We start from the raw sequence: 12,721 nt of genomic DNA, 5'->3' as shown, positions 1-12,721 counted from the left end.
ATGAGAGAGGTATGGAGGAAATTCGAAAATACATAAGAGAATCCATATTATTTATTATTTCTATGTAGATAAATGACTTAGTGCTATCCACGAGGGGAGCTATTAGCTGCAATCTCAGGCACCTTACATGGAATATCTTATATTAGTAACTGACTATTACCAGTCACAAGGAAAGCTCCAAATTATGTATCTATGCTCCATTTGAGTAGGTATTATTCATATTTATTCAGGCACCACTACACAAGTTTTATAAGCCGTAACCAAACAGCCATATAAACATAATTTGAATATATTTAAGCATTTATATACTTTCTTTATCTTATAAGAATCTTCCTGGAGAGCCATAAGTTATATAATACTTTCAAAGCACATTTTCTAAGGAGTATACTTAGGCTGGTAGAAGAAAATGTAAATATAAAATGATTTTTTAAATAATTTACATAAGCTAACAGTAGTAGTGGTATTAATACAGCTCAGAGTATTTTTATGTATTCATTATTTTTATATTTAATATTAACTCTGTAAGTTAAATATAATAGTCAGCTAATAAATGCAATCCAATAAACTTTTTAATGCAAAATATAGTAGTACTTTGGATTATATTTGAATTGTAAGAATTTTTAAATAAGGACATGAAAAATTACTTTGAGGTATATTATCACATCTAATGTTAAATTAGGTAAAATAACAAGAAACCATTTAATTTTTGTATTCCCTGCTAACAGTTGAAGCATTCTTCTTAAGGCCCCAGGTATAGTAAAAATAATTTTTAACATGCTTGGTTTTCACCTTTACAAAAAAAATACAATACTTCTTTCTCATGCATCAAAGAGCATTTAGTATCTATATCTCTGATTACAATACACTATATACTATGTTATATACAAAATCTATAAGTCTTTGACTACAGATCAAAGTTTTGTTTTCTGACATCCATTCATAATTTTAATTCCATACATTTGGATTATAATATATGACAGACATCTCAAAGAATGAAAGCACATTTTGCAGTTCCTTCAAATAACATTCAAAAGTTTCTAAAGTACCAAATATTGGAACAGGAGGTTTTCAGTCTTCAATTATAGTAAAAAGATCTTTCTTAGGCTTTACAGGAACTACTGAAGATACAACCTCTAATTTATTGTCTGTATTCAGTTTAGGTTCCTTCACTGGCCTATTGTTCTCATCCTTGGATGGTTTTCTTTTTAGACTCAAAACTTTGTTGGTATATATGCCATCACTTCCATTATGATCACTAGTAGATACCTTTCTCTTCTTAGATTTAGTGACAACAAAGTCTAGGTCTGAGGAGTCATCATCAAAATCAGCATAGACAGGCACAGAGCGGCCACTTCTTGTTGACCTCACAGGTTGTACTCTTGTGGTCTCTTCCACAATCTGTAACGGTGGTGGCCAGGCAGCAAAGTTAGCAGACTGTCTAGCCTGGTGGTAGCTGTTCAGAGACATAAGTTTGATATACACAGCTAGCGTCCGAGCCTTCTCAGCTGGTGTTATAGTGGTGGGTAACAAGCTCCATGGCAAACGTCTGTCTCTTACATTTAAATACCTCCTTTTCATATTTTTTTTTGGGGAAGGACAATCAGTATTCTCAACCTGGAACATGTAAAAATGTTTTATTTTTTCATGAAGTGGTATTTTATGTTTTATAAATACTTTATGGAAATTAAGTAATAAGACATTAAACTCATCTAACATTTACTTTGTCTCGTGCTACTTCATCTTCTTGTTCTGTCGATTTTGAATTCTTCAAAGCTTTCAAAAGGTCAGTCATTTCTTCTTTGCTGAGATTGTCTTCCTCCAATCCAAATTCTATGAAAACAGATAAAATAGGCTCGTAAATCGTGAGATTAAACTTAAATTACGAAGCAACCTAACAAACAAAGTTACAATAAAATGCAGTTTTGAATCGATTCTTGAAATAATATAGGTAGTAGATTTACTCCTAACATGAATTTGATTAAAATAAATAATCTGTAAATACAATAGAACTTCTGCTTTACCGATCAATTCATTCTTCATTATCTTCATTTCGGAATCACAACTATCGTCAGAGGAAAGCGCGGGCTCCATTTTTGAATTTATTTATTTTACACAAATAAGATATTATTTCACTAAATCTACATTCCAATATAGTATATAATTATTCAAAAGCACATAACAAAAGGATAAAAACATCGATAGTTGATAACCACAACTCCTGCAATCAATTATCTTCCTATTTACAAACTGTACAAATTTTTACTTTTGACATATGACATGAGTTTGACATGTTTGTGTTATTTTGTTTTCAACATGTCAATGTTGGCATCAATTGTGTTAGACAGGAATTTAACCCTATCATAGCTACCTAACCTTTTCTAAGACCATACCCTAAATACATAAAAAAATCTAATTTACATTCAAAATACTCATAGTAAATACTCATAGTATATCACAATAAATATGTCACTTAAAACATATTATATAGCCTCGCCCTAGACTACGATTTAACTTGCGTCGTAAGAGCGTTTTTAGGCATTCATGAAACATGTAGTCTGCGCCGAGACCTAGAGCGCTACGATAAGTCAATGATTTTTACAAAAAGAAATAGTTATGTTAGGTAAAAATACGCTGTAATAAATAGTAACTTAAATAAAATTAGGATTAAGACAGAAGGATGAGGATGGTTAGTAGTACGGGTTGGCACGGGTACATCTCTAGATATTTCTTTTCTCTATGGTCAGCCAGCTAAATAAAAAAGTTATGTATCTTATCTGTGGTGTAGTGTTGCAAATGAAATGCAATGCATGTTGCGTTATTTTTTTTATTAATTTTATTTATTTTTCAATAACATGCATACAAATAAGTTAAACAATGTTTTGTATTAAACAAGAATATGTGAATTGTAATTAAATTTATTGTCAAAGTGGGTTTAAGCTTAACTCCAATTAGAACAAAATGGAAGAAGAGATAAGATGTTTTGTTTGTAAAGAATTCTACAGGGAACCAGTCTTATTACCTTGCGGGCATGCACTTTGTAGAGTTTGTGCGGTAAATTTACAAACCCACATTCATGAAGGAGATAATCCAGCAGCCTCTAACGATTATCAAGAAGCGGACAAAGCCTCGGTGTCTAGCGAAACTGACAGTGGAGTAGTATGTGGATCAAGGCCTAATAGTTACGCAGGAACTCCGGCTGCGCCCGCGTATTCGAGCGCAGCGTTTTCAATAACATGCCCATCCTGCAGTAAGTTAGTTTACCTAGACGATAATGGGGCTGAGGGTCTTCCACCGTTTCGCGTTATGCGAACTATTGTTGAGCGGTTTGGGGGTGTCACGGGAGCGCCGCCGGCTGAGGAGGCATGTCAGATGTGCGAGGGTGAGAGGCGTGCGGCCGTGGTGCGGTGCGAGCAGTGCTCGGTGAGGTACTGCGCCGGTTGCCGCGACGCCTGGCACCCCACTCGCGGCCCACTGGCGCAGCACGAGCTGCGGCCGCTGGGAACCACATGCGCTGATCACGGCTCGCCCCCCGTCCTCTACTGCAACACTTGCCTGGTACCAATCTGTCAGCGCTGCCTAGCTGAGAGACACTCCACCCATGAAACACAAGCATTGTCAATTGCTGCCAGAGCTCATAAGGTATAACTTTACTACACTTTATATTATTTTTTAATGCTAATCCAGAATATGCTAATAAAAACTGTATTCTTAATTACAGACTGAATTATCACAATCACTGCAACATCTATCTGAACAAGCCAAAGCCATGACAGAGTATATTCAAATAGTTAAAGGAACAGGTGATAAAATTAATGTAAGTACTTTATTAATTTGCACTCTTTACAATGATATCTCTCCTAACTATTACAATAAAATTACATGTCATCTATAATCCCTTTATGCTTTCAACCCTAGGAATCATGTGAAGAATTAGAGAAACAAATAGATCAAACTTGTGCTGAAGTAACCCGTGCCATAGAGAGGAGACGAGATGAGTTGATCAGAGCAGCTCGCAACACAAGGTCTCAAGCCATAACCAACATGCGCTCACTTACATCACATGCTGCTCAGAAACTGAGAGAAGCAACAGCTCTGCTACACTTCTCTATTGAGGCTTTAAAAGAATCTGATCATGCAGCTTTTCTACAAGTAAGAAATTAAAACTATTTACTGATATCCCTTTTAATTTTGGATAAGCTTTATAGCATTAGGGATACCATAGTTTATACTTAGTAAAAAAAGTCCTTTCTTCTTGAGTTGCCATGTATGGCATATATAGGTCCATTACCATTTAAACTATCAAATAAAGACCTACTTTATAATATTGGTGAATCTAAATGATCCCTGTTGCATCACAATATTAATCATGTAATATTAGATTGACCTGATTCTAATGTGTACCGCTATCAGCAAACAGTATTATGTACTATAACACTGATAAAGCTTATCTTCTATGTTAAACTGTTCCATATAAATAGCTTAGTTAAGTGTTTACGGTTTATCTAGAATCTATACCTATTCATTCATAATAGTTATTGCATTATAGAAAAATATATGTTATAATATGGCAGCAATAATTATTGATACATCATCATAATCAATGTAACAGAATGGTGAATCCTTCAATAAGAATCACAACTATTATAATAAATAAAAGTATTATTATCAGTCATAGATTGTTTCTCCAGGTGTCTGCTATCAATAAGTCAAGCTTTCTGCAGCAATGTAAACAAATCCATGACAGTCCTCAATGTGATGTAAAGGTAGAAGTGTTATCCAAACAGGGATCATATCACCATGTTTGAATTCCATAGATAAATATAACTAGCTAGAGCCTGGTGTTTGTTCAAAAGTACATCAGTACATCCTTAAACAATTGATTATTTTGTCAGGTGGGCAGCATATTGACGGCGCGTGCTCAAGAAACTGCGTCCAATCTATGTTCGTCGCTGGACTCCCCGCCCGCGGCGCCCGCGCTCACGCTCGACGTCGAGCCGGTATTACGTACCGTCCGCAGTATGAACTTCGTGGAATGCATACGTAAGAATAATAACAACGAACCTTTTGCCTATTCTAGAAGAATGATTAGTAATCATATTTCTTTCTATTGTTTTGCTTACATTGGATATACAGCAGCTGAATGTCTTATGGCGACATCAGGTAAACAAACTATAGTATTATTTGCATGAAAATCTAGAATGTTAGTCGTAAACAACAGGTATTGTATTCCTATTCTAGATACTAGCAAGCCTAACACAGAGGATAAATGCATTTTCTAACTTTTCCCTACTATGTTGGAGTCGGCTTCCAAGGAGTGACTGCCGATCTGACCTACTCGAATCAGTTACCTTGTAACTCAATACCCCTTAGTAAGGCTGATTGGCAGACTTTTTGGATTCTGACTCGTATCGACTGCCAAAGATGTTCAAATGACAGCCAGGCCAGTTTATCATGTCTTCCGAGACACGGAAGAACTCATGACAAGCGTTGCTTAGGCTTATGATCGATAGAAACGCGTGCCTTTGACGAAGGGTGCGTCTACACGGTGCATGTAGCTGGTGCTAGTTAACATGCGCAAGTGTCCCGCGCGCACGCAACAGGTATACCGGATAGTTATTTTGCTTTGGTACATGCGCGAGTCGTTAGATCCGCACGTTTTTAAAATGCATGTAACCTGCGCGTGTGCCTCAATATGCGCAAGCTACTTGCACCATGTAGACGCACTTTTAGCCACGAGATCTTTGTCAATGTTATAACACTGTATATTATGGTGCACAGCGCCGGGTGCGCCGGAGATGGCGGTGGAGGCGTGCGCGGCGCGCGGCTGCTCGTGCACGCTGGCGTGGCGCGCGCCCGCGCAGCCGCACGCCGTGCGCGGGTACGTGCTCGAGCTCGACGACGGGCTCGGCGGACCATTCCGGGTGAGACATTTATACCAAAGATTTTATTTATTTATCACATGACAAAGTTACTTTGTCCTTACAGATAACTTAATCTAATTCGACAGGTTACTTACAAATAGGAATGTTTCCTTACAAATTACACAGTAATTGACCTGCACAGCAAGATAGAAATTTGACATTACTTATATTGTACTAATGTCAAAATTCTGTTTCTCTCTAGTAAGCAAATTAACAGTTAGATCATAGAATAACAATAAATTATTTGAAACGGCCATAAGAATCACAGTAGTCGTCAAATGGCCAACTTCAAAACTCATTTGACGAAAACTACTCTCGATTGTGTATGTAAAGTCAGGAAAACAATAATACATAGTTCAGTGTACTAGCAATTGTCTAATCCTATTATTACAATACTAAATAACTTAATAGAACATGATGTAGGTATATGAGAATTCACATTCATTATTGCCACCAAATACATGAACCATTCAATTGACGCTAGGGAGTCATGCATCCTTAATTAAATCAAGCTTCCATGTTTCACACTGGCCATTGTTTAAACAATGGTCAGCATAGCATTATTGTGGTTGGAATTAAATGTTAACAATTCATAACCAAATTGAGTAACGGTTACATTCATATATCACAAGCCAACATACCAGACGCACAATTTACTTTGAGGTTCTGTTAAGTATTACAAACCTTGAATGTTAACCTCTTACTAATAACACAGATTAAAGTTACACCAAGAAATAACCATACAATTTCATCGGCTTTGCCTTAGATTTACTTTACTCCGTGATTATTAATAATCAAGGGGGTTAGTGAGTATAATGATATCATAATATTTTCTAGCATAAGCTAATTTGGCCTTGTCCCATACCTACCTACTTTTATAGATAAGCTATCGCACCATATTGTACAACAACATTTACTAGTTAGTGTGCTATCATTGTTTACCGAAATGTTTATCATTTAGTAAGATAATTCTTTTCTGACGTATTTAAGAATGTTTTGTTTAAAAAAATTAACAATAAAGATAACAAGTGTCTTGTTATATTGATAAAAATATAAAAATAAACGAGTAATTGGGTTTGTTTTTAGGAAGTGTATTGCGGTCGGGAAACTGTTTGCACAATAGATGGACTGCACTATGCGTCGCTGTACAGCGCTCGAGTGAAGGCATTCAATGGCGCCGGCGAGGGACCTTACAGTGAAGTCATTGGACTACAAACTTCTCCAGGTATACTTGAGAGACTTTCTTAACTGTCTTAATATCTAAGCAAGAAGGATTCATGGAAGGGCTTCTTCATCAAAGGACATGACATTACCATACTGCCTATCCACAGTTTTTGCCAGTTTGTAAAAGTATTATTGTTTACATCATGGCCACTAGCCCACGAGCGGTGACTTCAACGTCGCGTCGTGTGTCAAGCATTAACGTCCATTGAGGGCGACTCGACGTTGAGGTCGCTTTCAGCACCACTTCTATAAATTACTTCACAAAGGAATAAATTCTCGAATTCCATTTCTTTCTAACAGTGGCGTGGTTCACATGGGACGCTCGGTGCGCGGACGCAGAGGGAGGCGTGACGCTCGGCGCGGGAGGCCTGAGCGCGGCAGCAACAGGCTGGCAGCCGCGAGTCGCTCTCGCCGATCAGCCTCTAGCCCGCGGCCTGCACTACTGGCGACTACGCATCGACCGCTATGACGGTGATGCTGATCCTGCTTTTGGAATTGCTAGAGCTGATGTTGCTAGGGATAAGATGTTAGGTAAGTTATCTATAGGAAAATTTAGGAGTTTTAAGGTTTCACACATAAAGGGCACCGTGCAGAATGTTATTGGATAGCTGCAACCACCGTATCGCCAACTGGTGGACTTCGAAGATGTAAAATAGGTTTCGTCAATAAATCGAACAATAGCTTGCAGTTATATTGCTGATAAAAGTTTTGTAAACGCAATTAACCTCCAACACATAGTCTTCACAACATATTTGAGTACAGCACGTTTTAATAATGATGAACAACTAAAATAATCATTCAATATATTAAACAACTCTAGGAAAGTCGGACCTGTCTATCACCCAAACTGTCCTCTTTATTGTTCGCTGGGATTGTATAAATGCTGCGTTCTGTGTGCAGGCAGCGACGCGCTGGGCTGGGCGATGTACATCGACGGGGCGCGCTCGTGGTTCGTGCACGGCGGCGCGCACGGCGGGCGCGCGGCGGGCGGCATCGCGCGCGGCGCCAGCGTCGGCGTGCTGCTCGACCTCGCGCGCGGCACGCTGCGCTTCACCGTCGACGACCGTCCCCAGGTACACATACACTACTAAAGCTTTGGTTTCTTAAGAAAGCGGTGCAGTCATATAGCGGCCGTAATACAGCGGTCAATGACGTCACTAGAACGTTGTCTATGTAAACGAAATGGGGCGGTTTCCTAGAGAGCGGTAACTGACACCGTAACTTCAAAAAGCGGTGCCGGCATTTGCATGACGGCCGTCTTGTCGGTGTCAGATGGTTTGGTGAACGTTTTTAATCCGTATTTGTGTTTTTTTTTTTTCGGAATAATGTAAAAAATGAGTTCCAACTCTTGGAGCAGCGAGGAAGACGAAATTTTAATAGATTTCGTTCGTAACCACGAAGCAATAAATAATATAAAAAGTAAAGATTATAGAAAAAGTAACTAAAACAGAATTGGTGTCGTGAAATTTGAGAAATATTAAATAAAACAGGTTAGTAAGTATAATACAACTAATAAAAAGTTTATGACGGTGTGTTAAAACGGCCGTGGAACTTTCCACATGTCATCACCGTAAAGACGACCGTCTATTTGCGTCCGTAATATTACGGCCGCTATATGGCGGCACCGCTTTCCTAGGAAACCCAAGCTTAAGCCGCTACGCTACTGCTACTACGCCGCTACGCTACTACTACTACGCTACTTCTACGACGCTTCTACTACTACTGCGCTATTACTGTACTGTACTATGCTACTGCTACTTCGAAAGAAGCTAGTTTTCAACTCCGTCATGACACCGGGAATACCTGGTGAAAATATCTACATACATATTTATATTACGTGTTTAACCATAATAATAGTCCAGGCTACCATATCTTTCTAAAGGTGACGTAGTTTGAATAGGAGCATTAGTGGCAGTAATGTTCTAAATGTTTGCGAAATACACACTTATTCTATCGTGTTCTTTCACAGGGTGATATAGCGTTCACGGGGCTTCGCGGCGCGTTCTACCCAGCAGTGTCGTTGAACCGCGGTGTCGCCGTCACGCTTCAGCCCGGACTCACGCCGCCTCCAGAACTGCTGATGTCGCAGCTCGCCATCGAATGAGCGACACGAGTTACTAGCCGAAACCTCCCCTCACCCGAACAAAAACGAGGTTGTCCGAGGTTTGCCGAAGTGCTCTAAAATCTACATACGTAAAGAGCCACCGAGTGACAACGACACGTTTAAAAAAGTTATTATTCTTGATGAATGTCTTAAAATGACATCAAATTAGCAGCTCAGTAACGAATAGGCAAGTCGGTGGCTCTCTAAGATAATACAAATAATATTGGACAATATGAACTAAGTCCGTTTCCTCGTACAATTAGACTTATATACCGCCCGAGGCGACTACGTAACATGTTTGTTTGGTAGGGTATATAAATAACTAAACCCAGTTATACTTACTGTTATCGAGAGACTAGCGCCGCCTTTATTTATTAGTCCGCAGTGGTGACTTCCTTTGTGATCAGCAAGTACAGTTTATAACGTCGACAAACTTAATTTACGCACATTATTTTTATAACATAGAGATGATTATCTAATTTAACTTAATTTTTTTACACAGTATATTGTTTGTGCCGTTTTGGTTTACGAAACTACGTAACTTACAATACGCAATAGAATAACGAATTTACATCTATTGTCATTATATAAATATTTTGTAATGGCCCCCATAGAAGTAAGAGGCGTTTAAAACTAACATAATATATTTTAATGTCTTTAGATAGGTATAGAAATTTGATTGTGTGAGATTTTGCTTTCTTGATTGCCTTTTCTCGAAACTGAATGCCATATAACGCTAAGATTGTGTCCATAAATGAAGTATGTGTATAAAATACTTCATAATAAGAAAATAATGAACTTGTACTTATTAACCACAATTTGATCTCTTGAATATGAACCTTTTATTAGTCATGAACTATGAACAAATTAATGTGTAACATAATTAAAAAACATGCGGAAACATGACATTGCAGTTAAGTATGAATATTCCCTATTTATAAGTTTTAAAGTTTTTGTGTTCTTATTTTATTTAATGTCTGATTAACAAAGTTATACATACATATAAGATCAGGGGACCTGAAGTGTAACTAATATTCCATTACCCACCAGAATTGTCCGCCAACCGATAACATTTGCTTTTCGTAAGGCAGCTTTATTTTTATTTGATTTACCTAGATTACTTTTACTGTGAAAACAATATTTCACTTCAATTTAGCAAATTTGTCAGTGACACTGTCATGGTCTGCGGTTGGTAGGCAGCCATAGCAGTAATAAGATGTTATTAATCCACTTAAAAAATACCAAAAATTATATTCAATCGATATGTGCCATAAAAATGCATTTATATACATGTTCAAAAGCGCGGAATCTGTCAAAAGCGCTGAACGCAGTCAACGCTATCTCTGTGGAATAGACGTCGTTTGTATTATATCGAAAAACTATATAATCCGCTGATCATTTCCGTCGAACGATCTCAATCTCAATATGTCCCCCGACAACTCACGTAGTCCGAGTGTCACTAATGAATTTGCCAATCTATAATAAACTATGTGTTCAAAATTGTACTATTATTATTTCTTTTTTAATGTAAATAATAGGTATAAATATTATATTATTAAATTATTTGCAGAACATCAGATGCCATTCTGACATATTAACACCCTCTGTCTTTAAATTAACATAGGACATATAAGCCGCAGATGAAAAACACCCTATCGCTTTATGTTTAGTATAAAGAGGAAGAACTGCGATAACATGTATATGAGAATGGCTAATTAATTAGGTTTCATTTTTTCTGATGATGATAGGATACGGTAAAAACTGAAATACACAACGGCTATCCCAGTTAAATACAGTATTTATTAAACTTAACACTGCCCAGAGTTATATTTTTTATTTGGTTTTTGTTTGGCTGCTAAGCGCTTGGTAGTGTCCTTATTTTTAATTTTATTTATTTAACTTTACATCTTAGATGCAAATAAATATTTCAACTTGTATGAAAAATATATATTTATTCAAAGTTCGATTGCAAAGCACGGGCGTCTACGAGAAACAACATATCTAATAGAACGTGTAAAATATTTAATTTCCTCACATTCAGTTTGTATGATACGAATATTAACAGGTTAAAATATCAATTTACGACGTAAATAATAATCATAGAATAATAAAACGGTTATTTAACTGAAACTGCTGATTTAATTACATGAACTGTATAATGTACTTAATTATGACTGATTTTCATTAAATACTTTTATTACACATCCTAATGAGTTTTATTTCTGCTGAGTAATAGAACCTGATACAAAAAAAAATGATACTGATGAAAAATAAATAAACATTCACATTTGTTCGCTAATGAGCAGTTTAAACACGCTTTTAATTAGGTCGACCTGTATGTAACTATATAATAAGTGTCATGAAAACTGGTGGCTACATGTAGTTTTGACGAAAATACAATAATATAGTAAGTACTGTCGAAATGATCTGATGATGGAGCCGGCAGATATGAACTGGAATATTATGATAGAACACCTAATCATAGCTGTGTTTTGACTTAGGTATTAGAAGTCTTGTAACGATTTTACGTGTATATAAAACGGCGGGTTTTTTTAACCATATTATTATCTCGTGATCAATATAAGTGGAAAAAAAAAATCCTACGGTTTCACCCATGTCCCTCTGAACTTGTGGTTCTCGGGAATACCTAGTCTATCTTACCACTAGTGAAAAAAATTAAATTGGGTATAAATATAATGACCACCATAAAATGCTTTGATACCCTTAGTTTTGTAAGCAAAAATATCTACTTAACACCAGAAAAATAAAGTCTGAAAATACAATAGTAACACCTATTTTAGTTACGACTCCACTTTAAATTGTATTCGACCACCAAATTTAGTTTATGATCACCAAATCTTGACGACCAAATTAATGTATTATTTTTGCCTAAATAAATCACTGTGATTGCCCTAAAATGTAGGCTTATTATCAAATAAAGTATTATGACGCCATATTAAGTTATGTCTCCGGCTTGCAATCCCCTCCCACCGCACCGCAAACGCCACGCTGCGCCCGCCCGGACACGATTCAATAATTTTGGTGATCATTTACTACTTTTGGGATATCAATGATTTATTTGGACTCATTTTGCTTAAATAGGATAGCAGAATTTAACCTTTTGAACGCCAATGTCGGCTATAGCCGACATGAGCAAGCGTGCCCTGTGCGCCAACGACGGCTATACTCGACAAAAAACAGGTCGCAGAAAAATACAAAATAAACCTATTAAATCATTACTTTTATGTATTTTTTAGTAGATATTTAATTAAGATTTTCGGGCTTGGCGTACAGGGCATAGGAATACCGATATGGGGTGGCGGTGAAAAGGTTAAAAACGTTGGTTATAATTTTTCTTTAAAATGTTGGTTTAATTTTGGTGATCATTTACTATTTTTGGTCTACTCATGATTTACTTGGAGTAATTTTACTTAAATAGGATAGCAAAGTGTTAAAACTTTGGTTATAATTT

At 36.9% G+C, this 12,721-nt stretch overlaps 2 protein-coding genes across 4 annotated transcripts; one reads left to right on the top strand and one right to left on the bottom strand.

The window, feature by feature from the left end:
* Positions 1–36: 36 nt before the first annotated feature.
* Positions 37–2,284, bottom strand: LOC124630085. Of its 2 annotated transcripts, none has more exons than XM_047163809.1 (3): positions 2,022–2,284; positions 1,715–1,830; positions 37–1,614 (listed from the first exon to the last, which is right to left on the bottom strand). In XM_047163809.1, the coding sequence occupies exons 1-3, from the start codon at positions 2,089–2,091 to the stop codon at positions 1,069–1,071; spliced, it is 732 nt and encodes a 243-aa protein (XP_047019765.1). In that variant the 5' UTR covers positions 2,092–2,284; the 3' UTR covers positions 37–1,068. The 2 variants fall into 2 exon arrangements, with proteins under 2 accessions (XP_047019765.1, XP_047019767.1); XM_047163811.1 differs by having other exon boundaries at positions 1,721–1,830; positions 2,022–2,280.
* A 485-nt stretch (positions 2,285–2,769) lies between these two features.
* Positions 2,770–11,455, top strand: LOC124629818 (E3 ubiquitin-protein ligase TRIM9). Of its 2 annotated transcripts, XM_047163387.1 has the most exons (10): positions 2,770–3,639; positions 3,719–3,814; positions 3,916–4,149; positions 4,893–5,040; positions 5,134–5,160; positions 5,779–5,921; positions 7,008–7,146; positions 7,446–7,676; positions 8,046–8,218; positions 9,115–11,455. In XM_047163387.1, exons 1-10 carry the CDS (start codon positions 2,959–2,961, stop codon positions 9,247–9,249), a joined length of 2,007 nt encoding a protein of 668 aa, XP_047019343.1. In that variant the 5' UTR covers positions 2,770–2,958; the 3' UTR covers positions 9,250–11,455. The 2 variants fall into 2 exon arrangements, with proteins under 2 accessions (XP_047019343.1, XP_047019344.1); XM_047163388.1 differs by lacking the exon at positions 5,134–5,160.
* Positions 11,456–12,721: the final 1,266 nt, after the last annotated feature.

The sequence above is a fragment of the Helicoverpa zea genome, chromosome 4 (genome assembly GCF_022581195.2).
Source record: "Helicoverpa zea isolate HzStark_Cry1AcR chromosome 4, ilHelZeax1.1, whole genome shotgun sequence".
Lineage (NCBI taxonomy): Eukaryota > Metazoa > Arthropoda > Insecta > Lepidoptera > Noctuidae > Helicoverpa > Helicoverpa zea.
This window is presented reverse-complemented; position numbering and strand designations above follow the sequence as displayed.